Source organism: Aythya ferina (assembly GCF_964211825.1).
Source record: "Aythya ferina genome assembly, chromosome: 10".
NCBI classification, from domain to species: domain Eukaryota; kingdom Metazoa; phylum Chordata; class Aves; order Anseriformes; family Anatidae; genus Aythya; species Aythya ferina.
In genome coordinates, this window is record NC_140306.1 from 460,969 (window position 1) to 472,276 (window position 11,308).

Below are 11,308 nucleotides of genomic sequence, written 5' to 3' on the forward strand. Positions count from 1 at the left end.
GATGGAAATCTGAGCATTCTGCTGCAAATAATGCTTCTAACCCTCAGCTGAAAAAAAAAAGAAAACAAAAAAGCTACTGAAAAGCTAACTGTTCGGTAAGCCTTCCCTTTGCTCAATGCGCAAGGTATGCATTTGTGAGAAAAAACAACCTGCTATCACACGCTTAAGAAGTATCTCACAATGAACACATGCTGGCAGAATAAATTAGTACTATAGCAGCAACTCGTAATCCCGGATTTCCTAACTTTTGAATACCTGGTTTGGCAACCTGCATAAATACTCTTTGCCTTTGCTGTTTTTTGTAAATCACTCTACTGGGTAATACAGACGGATATATCTGTATGTATGTGCCTTTGTAATTTCACTCACAAGCTGAAATCCACAGGGGTCTCTTCTTCCTGCTGGTCTTCTACCTGTGTCTCACTACACTGTCTATTGCCAGGCCTGGATTTCAATTCTGGTATCTTCTCTACATGGCTGTTATCTGACTCCTCTTGTTGATCTGCTCTGCTCCAAAATCTCTCCCACCTACTGCAATAGCAATTGTTTATTCACATATATGTCACAGCATTGCCTCTGAATTGAAGTGCAAACAGGTTCTCCCCTCCCTCCCCCAATCCAAACAACAAAGACAAAAGCAATGTTTATGATACCTAAGCAGAATTTGTTCCCAGTTTATCCATGTAATTAAACACTGGCAAAGACAAACCCCAATACACAATCACTAAAAAATAAAAGAAGTAACATATTTGCCATTAATGTGTTCCAGCAGGTTGAAAGTCAAGCCTTTCTGCCATCAGTCTATCTGCTATCAAGAATTAGTCGGTCAGCATGAAAAAACAGGAAGAATTAAATTATTTACCTGGATGGATTCCAACAAATTGACCATATTGGAGATGAAACGCCCCCTGTACGCTCTATTTTAACTTTCTCTTCACCATTTTTATTCCGTATGCTGACAATGCCATTGAACATCCCCAAAGCAAGGTACTGGCCATCATTTGTCCAGCTGATAAAACATACACATACAGAAGAGCAAACTACTAAAAACAAGCATCAGGAAGGTAAAATGGTACAGCATACTCAAATAGGGACAATAGATTGAAATATATTTCTAAAAGGGAGTTCTGGGATATAGCCAGTAATCCTTGTAATTTGTTTATGCACCTAAATCCCCATTTATGGCACCAGCACGCAGTTCACAGCAAGAACATTTTATTACACACACAAATAAAGCAGAAAAAAAATAAAGATATCATCTGCTTGCCATACTTCTATGGTGCTAATTAACACATACATTTTTGAGAATGAGATCGTTGACAGTAGACCAGACTTTTAAAAGCTACATTTAGAACACGGAAACTGCATGGTGCTGGGTTAGAGGAGACCTGCTTCTATGCTTGTCTCTACTGTAGTAAGCTGGGTGACTTTACACAAATTAGTACAGCCTTGCCTCAGGTTCCCCACGAAAGTAGTATCACCTTCTGCAAATACCAACAACATGGAAGACGAACAGCTCTGCAAAAAAGTGTGTAATTATCTTTCCTCCAACTTCCTTGTGCTGTTACTGCACAAGTTGGCTAAACAGATGGAGAGAGAAATTAAGACATCAGCTCAAAACCAGAGCACCTCCCTGGTACTTTCTGACAGGGTTTGTTTTAATAGTACCAAATAAACCTCCCAGACCATTTACTATTTAAAGTAAAACAAACAAACAAAAAAAGCAGCTCTCTGAGAAGACAACACAAGAAAGAACAAATCATCTTTGATGAGTATTAGTCTTATTTCTACTGGAGCATTCTACATACCATTAAAATATTTTAATAATGAAAATGGCAGAGCAGCATAAAATACGCAATGCTACTACTCAGCAAGCTGGGAGAGCCCCTCTCATACTGGGTGCGCTGTCTTGACAAACATTGAACTACTTTGCTTGAACTTTTTTCCTTTAAGCCTGCAGATTATTTGAACCATTTGTACTGAAACTAATGTAAATGATACAGGTAATTATTAAAACTTACCTACAGCAAGTAATCTTACTGCTAGCTTTATGTTTAGAGACTGACTTCTGTTCAGGAGACCACAAACCTTGATAAAAACAAACAAGAAGCCAAAGTAAATTGTAAGTAAGCTTTTACCAGTCTTCAGATTAGAAAATAATATTGTCAGAAAATTCAGTTTGGACTTCAGTCATCAAAGTCTCAATCACTATTAGAAGGACATTTAAATACACATTATATAATCAGTAAAGGGGGGAAATACCTAATAGAGGAAGAGTTTCTCTGGAAAAATCACAGTAAAAGTACATTTTATTCTAGGACACGTCACTACATAGTCCTCTCCAACTGATTTTAAATGATATAATTAAGAATCTAATGTTACTTAACTTTAGCTAACATATCTCTCCTGGACAGAAAGAGCCATACATATCTGTGGTTAGCTTAGCTATACAGCTTTTATGGAATTCAGTGACTTACTGGAAAAGTGAGGAGAAGACATACCAAAATCACTGGAAGAGCAGGATGCCAACTGATGAGTAAGAGGATTGTATGAAACGCACTGTATAGAGTCATTATGCCTAGAATGAAGTTACAATCGCATTTCAGTAAGTCACTCTTAAGTGCCTTTTTCTGACTTTCAGCGAGATAGCAGCAAGGCTCACCAGATGGCAGAAATAACTTGATCAGCTTGTATTACATCAAATTAATCTGCAATTACTGTAAACTAAATCCATAACAAAACCTGAAAAAATCGTCTCTGCATGGCACGATTCACTGCGTTTCATCAAGATCAGCTAAAAACGTATGTAGGTGGTGGTTTGTGAGATGTGATTAAAGGTTATATCCAAACCCTAAGCATGCTTGGGTATGCTCCGAACTAGTGCAGTAGCTCGTGTATAATAACTAGTAATAATTGTACACACACATTCAGAAACAGAATTTGAAGATGTAGCTTAAAAGAGATGACATATTAAACATAGCAAGAGAAATATGGGAGTACACAGAGAAAAAAAGTACCAAACCTTACCTTCAGTTTGGTCTTTGCCCTAGTTCTATATTAAGTTGGTTTATTACACAGATCAGTTATATTCCCTTTCATTTCATCTCAACCTACAAAGTTTCCCTAGTTCTTTGCCAGCTCTCTAAATTGAGAGATTAATCTAAGCCTTCCTGCCCTCTGTAATGCCTTTAATTGCTTTCCTGCCTCATTCAGGTACTTTGACTATTCTTTTCCTCTTCCCTCTCCCATTAGCCACTGGCATTTTCTCTGACCTTAGTTAACCTTCTTCCAACTCTCTCATCACTTACTCTTTGACAGCAGGGTGCATAATCAGAGGCTGTATTTGAGGCACACAAAATTAAAAGGCATTACTTACGTGTATTTCAGAATTCCTTCTAACTTTGAAGTCCAAATTATCACACTTTTATCAGCCGAGCCAGACGCAAAACGTTTGCCTAGGAATTAAATATAATTTAAATCGCATACACGAGAATCCTTTGCACTCCAAGTATTCAACCAGATAGAGAGCAAGATGTTCTTGAACTGGACAAGGCTCAAATAATAACGGGCCTAACACTGTAAGTGTCTTGATGCGGCTGCACTTCTCTACGTGAAATTCCAGTGGCTTTATTTTGATACTCCTTCAGAGACTGCCTCATTAAAGCCCAGTAATGCAAGCAAGGAGATGGCCTTTCCAACGCTGCCAGTCACGCGTTGAAGATTTGTTACCAGTGTCAAGAGAAATGTGACATATTTTCAAAGGCACTGGCTCTAACTTAAATATTAGTATTTGAGAGTAAGTCCTTCGAATCCACACGCAGTACTTCCTCACGGAATGAGCACCAGAAACAATGAACAAACTAGAAGCGTAAGGTGACCTGTACTGAGCACGCTAACATACGAAGGATCAGAAGGTTGGGAAGCTTTGGGAGAGGAACTGCTGGAACAAAAATTCAAGGCAAGTGGAGTACTAGAAAGAGGGATCTCTAGGGTAAGCCTTCTCCTGACATTACCTCAGGACGTGTCATGGGAGGGGAGGTGGGGACTACAGCTCCTGGATTAACAGGTAGCCGTACATGTAAAAAAAGATTCGTTCCTTCTGCACGTAGCATTTGTGAGGCATTTCGAACTCCCGATTAAAAACAAAGAAACAAAAGGAAACACCACATGCACACACGTTCAAAGCGCTGTTACTGGAACAACCCTGAATTCGTTACCAATTTGCGGTAAGAAATGGGAGATAATATGCACTTTACAAAACAAACTAATGCTATCCTAAAAAAAGGGGTATTTACCATCTTTAGCATAAGCCACACAGTATACTGTGTCCTTATGACCTTTCAAAGGTTGAATTAAGGTTCCATCAGAAGTATCATATACCTGTATAAACAACAGGAAAAAAACAGTTACCTTCCAAATGAGGACTATGGCACTAAATTACCTAAGATCAACAAAATTGTATCTGTTTTTTTTTTTTTTTTTTTTTTGCATGCAATACAATCCACACAAAACAAGGCATTTTAAAGTGGAAAAGCAGTTTTTCTTAATGTAATGCTTCTCTTCCAACATTTTGAAAGAAAGAACACTAAACATTAGAAAAACACGCACAAATGAAATTTCCAAACAAGTCGTTTGTCCTGTTCACCTTACTTCATCCCTTTCCTTCCTCACATTAGATATTTAAACACAGTAAGATACTGGGAGGACCATCACTGACTGTAACGCTCTGTGAGTGCTGGGGACTAAGAGGCCTGCCTTCCTTCAGCTCCAGCCACCTCTGGGCAGCCGTGCAATCCATCCCGCCGTCCCGGCCGTTCTCACACCCATCCCATCCGAAAGCTTTGGAGGGGACCGTGAGCAGCTCTCGCTGAGGGGTGAGCAGCAGGCACTCTGACCCAGGGAGCGTGATGGGAGCCCTACTTGAGGCCGCTCTCAAGGCACGGACATGAATTTGAGTTTCAGAGATTTTCGTGTGGGAGCAGAGCCTGCACGCCGCGCCGCCCGGGTGGAGGTCAGCGGGTCGGCAGCTGCTTCATGAGGCGCGAGCACAAGATGCCAGCAACACGAGTCCGTTACTCTGCGAAACCGGGCCTGCAGCTGGGCAAGACACGGTAAGGAGCCTCAGAGCGCTTTGCAGCGAGCCCCATCAATTCACGCGCAGACCCCAGGCTGCAGCACCAGGGATCAGGGGTGCGGGGGGCGGGGTTCCTCGGGTACCGTGCGGGGAATCGCAGGCGCTGCCCTACCAGGAGCCTGTTCCCAGCAGCGATTATCAGCTGAGTGCCGTCGGGCTTGAAGGCCAGGTCATAAATGCTGCGGGAGAGACAAACACAGCGGGGTCAGCGCCGCGCGGCGACAACGGGCCCGGAGCCACGGCACGGCCCGGCACGGCCCGGCAGCACCACCCCAGCGGGCCGTGTCCGCGGGGCCGCTCACCAGTGCTCCGCCTGGTCGCGCCAGGTCAGCGCGGCCCGCATGGCCGGGAGGGGCGGCACGGGCCGGGCCGGGATGGATCGGGTCGGGCCGGGCCGGGCCGGGCCGTGCCGCCGCCCGGTGCCCTGGCAACGCGCAGGCGCAGCGAGGCCCGGCGGCAGGGGGCAGCCGCCGGCAGGGGGCGCCCGGCGGCCGGGCCGCAGCGCGCAGGCGCGGCGAGGGCGGGGCCGCGGCGGGAGGGGGGCGTGGCGGCGGGGTCACGTGGCCGCGACGCCGAGGGCGCTCTCCGCCGCCGCGCGAGGGCGGGGCCTGCATGGCGACGGGCGGCGGCGTGACGTCACAGCGCGCGGCGCGCGGGACGGCCGCGAGCGGCGCGCGCGCGGGAGTTGGGCGGCGCGGGGCGGGCGGTGTCGGGGTCTCGCTGCGCGCCGCCCCCGGGCCGGGCCCGCGCCGAGGCGCGCCCGCGGCTGTCCCGGGGGCGGCGGGGAGCGGCCGCGGGGCGCGCGGCGATGAGGCCGGCGGCGAGCCCCGGGGAGGCGCAGCGGGGCCGGGCGGAGGCGGGCGGAAGAGGAGCCGGGCCCGCAGCCGCGACGGAGCGGGGAGCCCCGCACGGGCCGCGGGGACGCGGAGCCTGAGGCCCCGGGGACGGCCGGGCACGGAGCGCGGCCCTGGCGGGGCGCCCTCTGCGGAGCCCCACGCGGGGAGCCGCCCCGCAGCGCCGCCAGGTACGGGCGCGGCCCTACCCGGCCCGCCGGGGGTCTCCGGGGCTGTACGGAGCTGCCCGGTGTGGCACCGAGCCCCTCAGCACCTGCACCCGGCCCGCCTCTGTCCCTGCCCCTCCCCGCGCACTGAGCACAGCCGGACCCGCTGCCGGTGCTCCCCTTACCCCCTGCACCCACTCCTTGGTGCCCCTGCCCCGCTGCCCGGTGTGCTCCGTGGAAGCGGCAGCTCACAGCCGGGTCGGTGCCGCGGGGTGCGGGCAGTGCTCAATTCTTGGCTCTGGTTTGAGCCTGGCTTCCCAGGCCACGGCAGGGCGGTGTTTATCGCCGCAAGGCTTTTCTCACACCTGCAGCACGCTGATCCTGTGTACAGCTGCCTGAAATCCTCACGTTCCCATCACCACTGAAAGGAAATGTTTTGTGAGGCATGATAGCGAAAGAGGTGCTTTTCTTTTCCCATGGTAATGCTAAGGCATTATTTCTTTCCAGAAGAGCCTATCCCACGAACACAGGTGGAGAGGAGGAAAACAAGTCCGTATTTCTCAAGTAAATACAGTAAGGAAGGTACGGTGCTCCTCAGGGAAACAGACCCTGCTCTGGGGGGAGGAACAGGCTGGCTCAGGACGCAGCGGTGTGTCAGGAAATGTTCCCAGTTTCAGGCTGGCCACGTGCAGCAGCAGCAGGGCTCTGGCTCTGCCTCCTGCCCTGCTGGGCTGTACTCGCAGCCGTCCCGCTGGGATCCGATGGCTGTGGGGTGTCAGCGTGAGTGGGCTCAGGGGCAGTTCTCTTCCCACTGCGGTGCTCTGCCTGTCGCAAGGGAACCTGCGGCCACGTGCTTACACGAGTGTGAGGAGAACCGTGGAGGGACAGGCGGGTTAGAGGGAGGGCCTCTTCCAAGGGAGCGTACACAGCACGGCACATGGGGCCATGTAGGCAGCCCCGGTGCTGTGCCAGCGCTGCAGTGCGCGTGTTCCCGCACAGTTCTGCAAAAGGGAGCGTGAGAGTCACCCCTGCTGCACCCGCACGCGCTGCCCCGCTGTGCTGAACCTGCTTCACAAGCGCGTTTTTGTAATTATTTTCCTTTCAGTAGGTAATTGCATCCTTTACTGCCCAACACATTTTCTTCTGTTGCCTTTGTGCACAGCTCCAAGCCCGCCTCGAAGGAAGGCGTTCAGAAAATGGACTCCTCCACGTTCTCCTTTTAACTTGGTCCAAGAAACGCTTTTCCACGATCCGTGGAAGCTGCTCATTGCAACCATATTTCTCAATAAGACGTCAGGTAAATGGAGTAAAATGGTTTCGTGTTGTAGAAGTGTTGGGTGGTGTTATCATAGGATCGGGACAGCTGCCAATTTTTTGCGGCATTAATGAAAGAATAAATATATATTAGCTTGTGATGAGGTTAAAAGCAATCTTTAATATGTGTCCGCTGCCTCGGCAGAAGCTCACTTCAAGAAATGAACGTAGATAATCAAAGGAGACAATTTCTGTGGCTAGGTAAAATGGCGATTCCTGTGCTCTGGGAGTTCCTTGAGAAGTACCCTTCTCCCGAAGTAGCCAGAACCGCGGACTGGAAGGAGATGGCGGAGCTGTTGAAACCTCTCGGCCTCTACGCACTCAGAGCGAAAACCATAATCAAATTTTCAGGTATGTTCCTAGACAAGTCTGTGGAATGGTGAAAATCAGACTAGCAAGAAAAGCAGCGTTATTCTCAAACTGCCTTGTGATGTTTCTCCTTGGTGAGTGTGGGTGGTGCTTTATCTCAGGCAGCCTTGGGGTGTTTTGGTTTTATGTGCAGAGCTGTAATCGTATTGTCCTAACTGAGTGACTTGTGCTGCTAACCTAGCCATGGTTTTTATTTAAAATATTGCAGAATGGAGGTGGGGTAATAGCCCATTTTGTTTAGACCTGCTCTCTAGGATCTGTTTGCACGTGGTGAGCTGTGTGGCTGTTTATTCTAGATGAGTACCTGACCAAGCAGTGGAAGTACCCCATTGAGCTGCACGGAATTGGAAAATACGGAAACGACTCCTACAGGATCTTCTGCGTCAACGAATGGAAAGAGGTGCGTGGTGCTGCTGTTCTGCTGGGGCTTGGGCTGAGGCGTGCTGCAGGTGGCGGGGGTCTGTCCAGTCTGTGGGATTCTATGTATGTACTCGCTTGGACTGAAAAATCAGAGAGCAATTTTTCATCTGAACAGAATTGGTTGAACTCCCTGAGTGTACTCTTTACAAGTCTGAGCCTTTAAGTCAAGGCTGATGTCACCTTGATTTTTTTTCTGTGATTCTCCATTTTTACTGTTTTATTTCCGCAGGGTGGGGGTGAGGTGCAGCTCCCTGGTGCAGTGCAGGGTCGGGTTCTTACACTTAGCGCCAGCAGGATCCTGCCACGCCTCTGAGGATGGGCTTTGCCGTGGGGATCCTGTTGTCACAGGGGGGTGGAGGGGAAGGAGCGTTCTGCTCTCTGGCACTGCCTTTCTGCAGTTCCTGCAGGCTGTCCCGGCCGGCCAGGCCGCGTGTCGGGCAGCAGGACCGGTTACAGGGAGGCCTGCTGCTGTCCCGGGGCCGCCTCGTGCGGCAGGCAGAGCCGTGGGGTGGGTGGGTGCGGGGCCGGGGGCCGGTTCGGGATCTGTCTCAGGCCGTGCGTGTGCCGCAGGTGCAGCCGCAGGACCAGAAGCTGAACGTGTACCACGCCTGGCTCTGGGAGAACCGCCAGCAGCTCGGCGTGGGCTGAGCGGGGCCCCCGCGGCCGGGCTGTGTTTGTGGAGCGCTGACCGAGCACCCCGTGGCGGTGAGGCGCCCGGCAGTGAACGTTTTAATAATAAATAATAATAAATAAATCAGTAAATAAATAAATCAACCGATGCCCGCCGCTTTGACGCGCCCCGTGTCGCTGTTGTTGTTGCCGCCCCCAGGGCCCTGCGGCCGCCAACCCGCGGCGGTTCCCTGAGCCGGAAGCGGAGCCGCGCTACGTCACTTCCGGCGTGCCGCACGCGGCGGAGCCGGCACGCGGCGGGGGGGGGGCGGGCTCCAGCTGCGGCCGCGCGCATGCGCCGCTGGGGGGCGCTCCCGGGGCAGGGCACGGGCGGAAGCGGCTCGGGGCAGGTCCTGGCAGCTTCACAACTGCGGGCAGGCGGCGGGGGCCGCGGGGCGGCACCGAGCCCCTCTCCCCGGGCGTCTCCCCCGGAGCGACCCCCCCGTTGGCCCCGCCCGGCGGCGGCGCTGAGCTTTGCGCGGCCCCGCGAGGGGGCGGTGTCCCCACTGTGCGCGCGCGTGGCGGCGCCGCCCTGCCAGGACCTCCCCCCCCCGCCCCATAAGGCCCCGCGGCGGCGCCGCCTCCCTTTCTTGCCGGGCCTGGCCGCGGACGGCGGCAGCGCGCGCACGGTGAGGCCCGGCCGGGGCCATCCGCGCCCATCCCCCGCGGCCCGGACCCCACGGGCCCCCCGCCCGCCGCCAACGGGCCCGGGGCGCCCCGAGCGGGGCCGGGAGCGGGGCCGGCACCTCCCCGGCGGCACCGGGCGGCGGGGCCGGGGCTCGGCCGTGAGGCGGGGGGGGTTGGGGGGTGCCCGGCGGCGCTGGCGGCGGGGGGAGGCCGGGAGGGGGCGGGGGTGGGGGCGCGGGGCCCTCCCCGGACCGCAGCTGGGGAGCTGCCCGTGCTCCGCCGGCCTCGGAAACGGGAGGCAGAGCGACCGCAGCGCCGCGCCCATTCCCCCGCGGGCCTCGCGGTGGCCGGCGGGGGAAGACGGCCCTGCCACAGCCAAACACGGCCCGGACACGGCCACGCGGGCGGCGCCTCCGTGCTGAGGCCCTGCTCAGCTGCTTCCCTCTGCCCCTGCCCCAGGCACCATGCCGGCCCTCAGGCCTCTCGTGAAGCCCAAAATCGTCAAGAAGAGGACCAAGAAGTTCATCCGGCACCAGTCCGATCGCTATGTCAAGATCAAGGTAAAAGCTCGCTGCGGGTCCATTTGTTGAACAGCTTCGGGGAAATCGGCTGGGGCTGCCCTCAGGGCTGGGGATGGTTGGGGCCGGGTGTTGGTGCTGTGGGTCGCGCTGTAAGGTCGGTAGCTTTGGAGGTCAGTTTTGGCTAAAGCTGTTATTCCCATGTGGGTGCTTCCAGACTGATTTAGCTTTGTAACTGAGCATCATTTTTTTCCCTGTTCCTTCAGCGCAACTGGCGGAAACCGAGAGGTATCGATAACCGAGTTCGCAGGAGGTTCAAGGGTCAGATTTTGATGCCCAACATTGGTTATGGGAGCAACAAGAAGACGAAGCACATGCTGCCCACGGGATTCAGAAAGTTCCTGGTCCACAACGTCAAGGAGCTGGAAGTGCTCATGATGAGCAACAAGTAAGTCTGCAGTGCCACCCCGTAACGGTGCTGGGGGGAGGCAGAGGGGAGCACAGTCAGAGGCAGATGTACAGGGGACACCTGGGAGGCTGCAGCTCCCAGAACACAGCGGCTGCCTCAGTTTCCTAAGGGCTGCCATGCACTGGTGGGAGGCGTACAGAAAGCTGCTCGGGGCTGGCACGTTCACACCTGGTGAAAACACCACGTTAAAGTGGTGCTGACGGCATTGGCTTGGTAAAACAGCATCAGCGGTGGCTTTGCATCTGTTAGGACACAAGCCTAAGTGTCCTGCAGCCATCTCCTTGTAGCACTGCTCCAAAGCAAAGTACCAAGTAACGCCGTTAAGATCTCAGTGACTCCACTTGCAAGGCTAACAGGCTGCTCCGCTTCCCGCAGGTCGTACTGCGCAGAGATAGCTCACAACGTGTCTTCGAAGAACCGCAAGGTGATTGTGGAGAGAGCTGCCCAGCTTGCCATCAAGATCACTAATCCAAACGCCAGACTGCGCAGCGAGGAGAACGAGTAAATGGCCTCCCGCAGCTGGGATGTATTTAATAAAGTGTGAACACAAACTCTGCTGAATGTTTTCAATGCTGCAAGGGGAGGCTTTGGTTTGCCGGCTCCTGGGGGCTTGGCCAGCAGAGCTGTGGCCCCACTCGCACCCGCAGTTGGTGCCCGCCTGGCAGTGGGGTGGCAGCAGTGCACGCTGCGCAGCTCTTGCTTTAAGGTACTGGGGCACTTGTACCTCAGGTGGGCTGTGGCCAGCTCCCCTTTCTGAGTATGGCCGAGGGGAAGGAAATGAACTCCGT

General features: G+C 53.3%; 3 protein-coding genes across 9 annotated transcripts in view; 2 read left to right on the forward strand and 1 right to left on the reverse strand.

The window, feature by feature from the left end:
• The window catches only part of IFT122 (intraflagellar transport 122), a 32,468-nt gene extending 26,895 nt beyond the window's left edge, over positions 1–5,573 (reverse strand). For 3 of the 6 annotated variants that reach the window (XR_014696459.1, XR_014696460.1, XM_084530955.1), the window contains exons 1-8: positions 5,437–5,573; positions 5,247–5,313; positions 4,296–4,380; positions 3,377–3,455; positions 2,502–2,578; positions 2,022–2,088; positions 863–1,009; positions 370–531 (exon numbers count right to left, since the gene is read on the reverse strand). Coding sequence is in view for 4 of the 6 variants with exons in the window: in XM_084530955.1 (XP_084387081.1) it covers positions 370–531; positions 863–1,009; positions 2,022–2,088; positions 2,502–2,578; positions 3,377–3,455; positions 4,296–4,380; positions 5,247–5,313; positions 5,437–5,477 (725 nt within the window). In the remaining 2 variants the exon portion in view is untranslated. The other 3 variants (XM_084530956.1, XM_084530958.1, XM_084530957.1) reach the window with 3 other exon arrangements.
• Positions 5,574–5,711: 138 nt separating this feature from the next.
• Positions 5,712–9,007, forward strand: MBD4 (methyl-CpG binding domain 4, DNA glycosylase). Of its 2 annotated transcripts, none has more exons than XM_084530959.1 (6): positions 5,712–6,158; positions 6,642–6,716; positions 7,297–7,431; positions 7,650–7,799; positions 8,114–8,217; positions 8,808–9,007. In XM_084530959.1, exons 1-6 carry the CDS (start codon positions 5,747–5,749, stop codon positions 8,883–8,885), a joined length of 954 nt encoding a protein of 317 aa, XP_084387085.1. In that variant the 5' UTR covers positions 5,712–5,746; the 3' UTR covers positions 8,886–9,007. The 2 variants fall into 2 exon arrangements, with proteins under 2 accessions (XP_084387085.1, XP_084387086.1); XM_084530960.1 differs by having other exon boundaries at positions 6,645–6,716.
• A 384-nt stretch (positions 9,008–9,391) lies between these two features.
• Positions 9,392–11,071, forward strand: RPL32 (ribosomal protein L32). Its single transcript, XM_084530964.1, has 4 exons — positions 9,392–9,535; positions 9,993–10,093; positions 10,318–10,499; positions 10,896–11,071. The coding sequence occupies exons 2-4, from the start codon at positions 9,998–10,000 to the stop codon at positions 11,023–11,025; spliced, it is 408 nt and encodes a 135-aa protein (XP_084387090.1). The 5' UTR covers positions 9,392–9,535; positions 9,993–9,997; the 3' UTR covers positions 11,026–11,071.
• Positions 11,072–11,308: the final 237 nt, after the last annotated feature.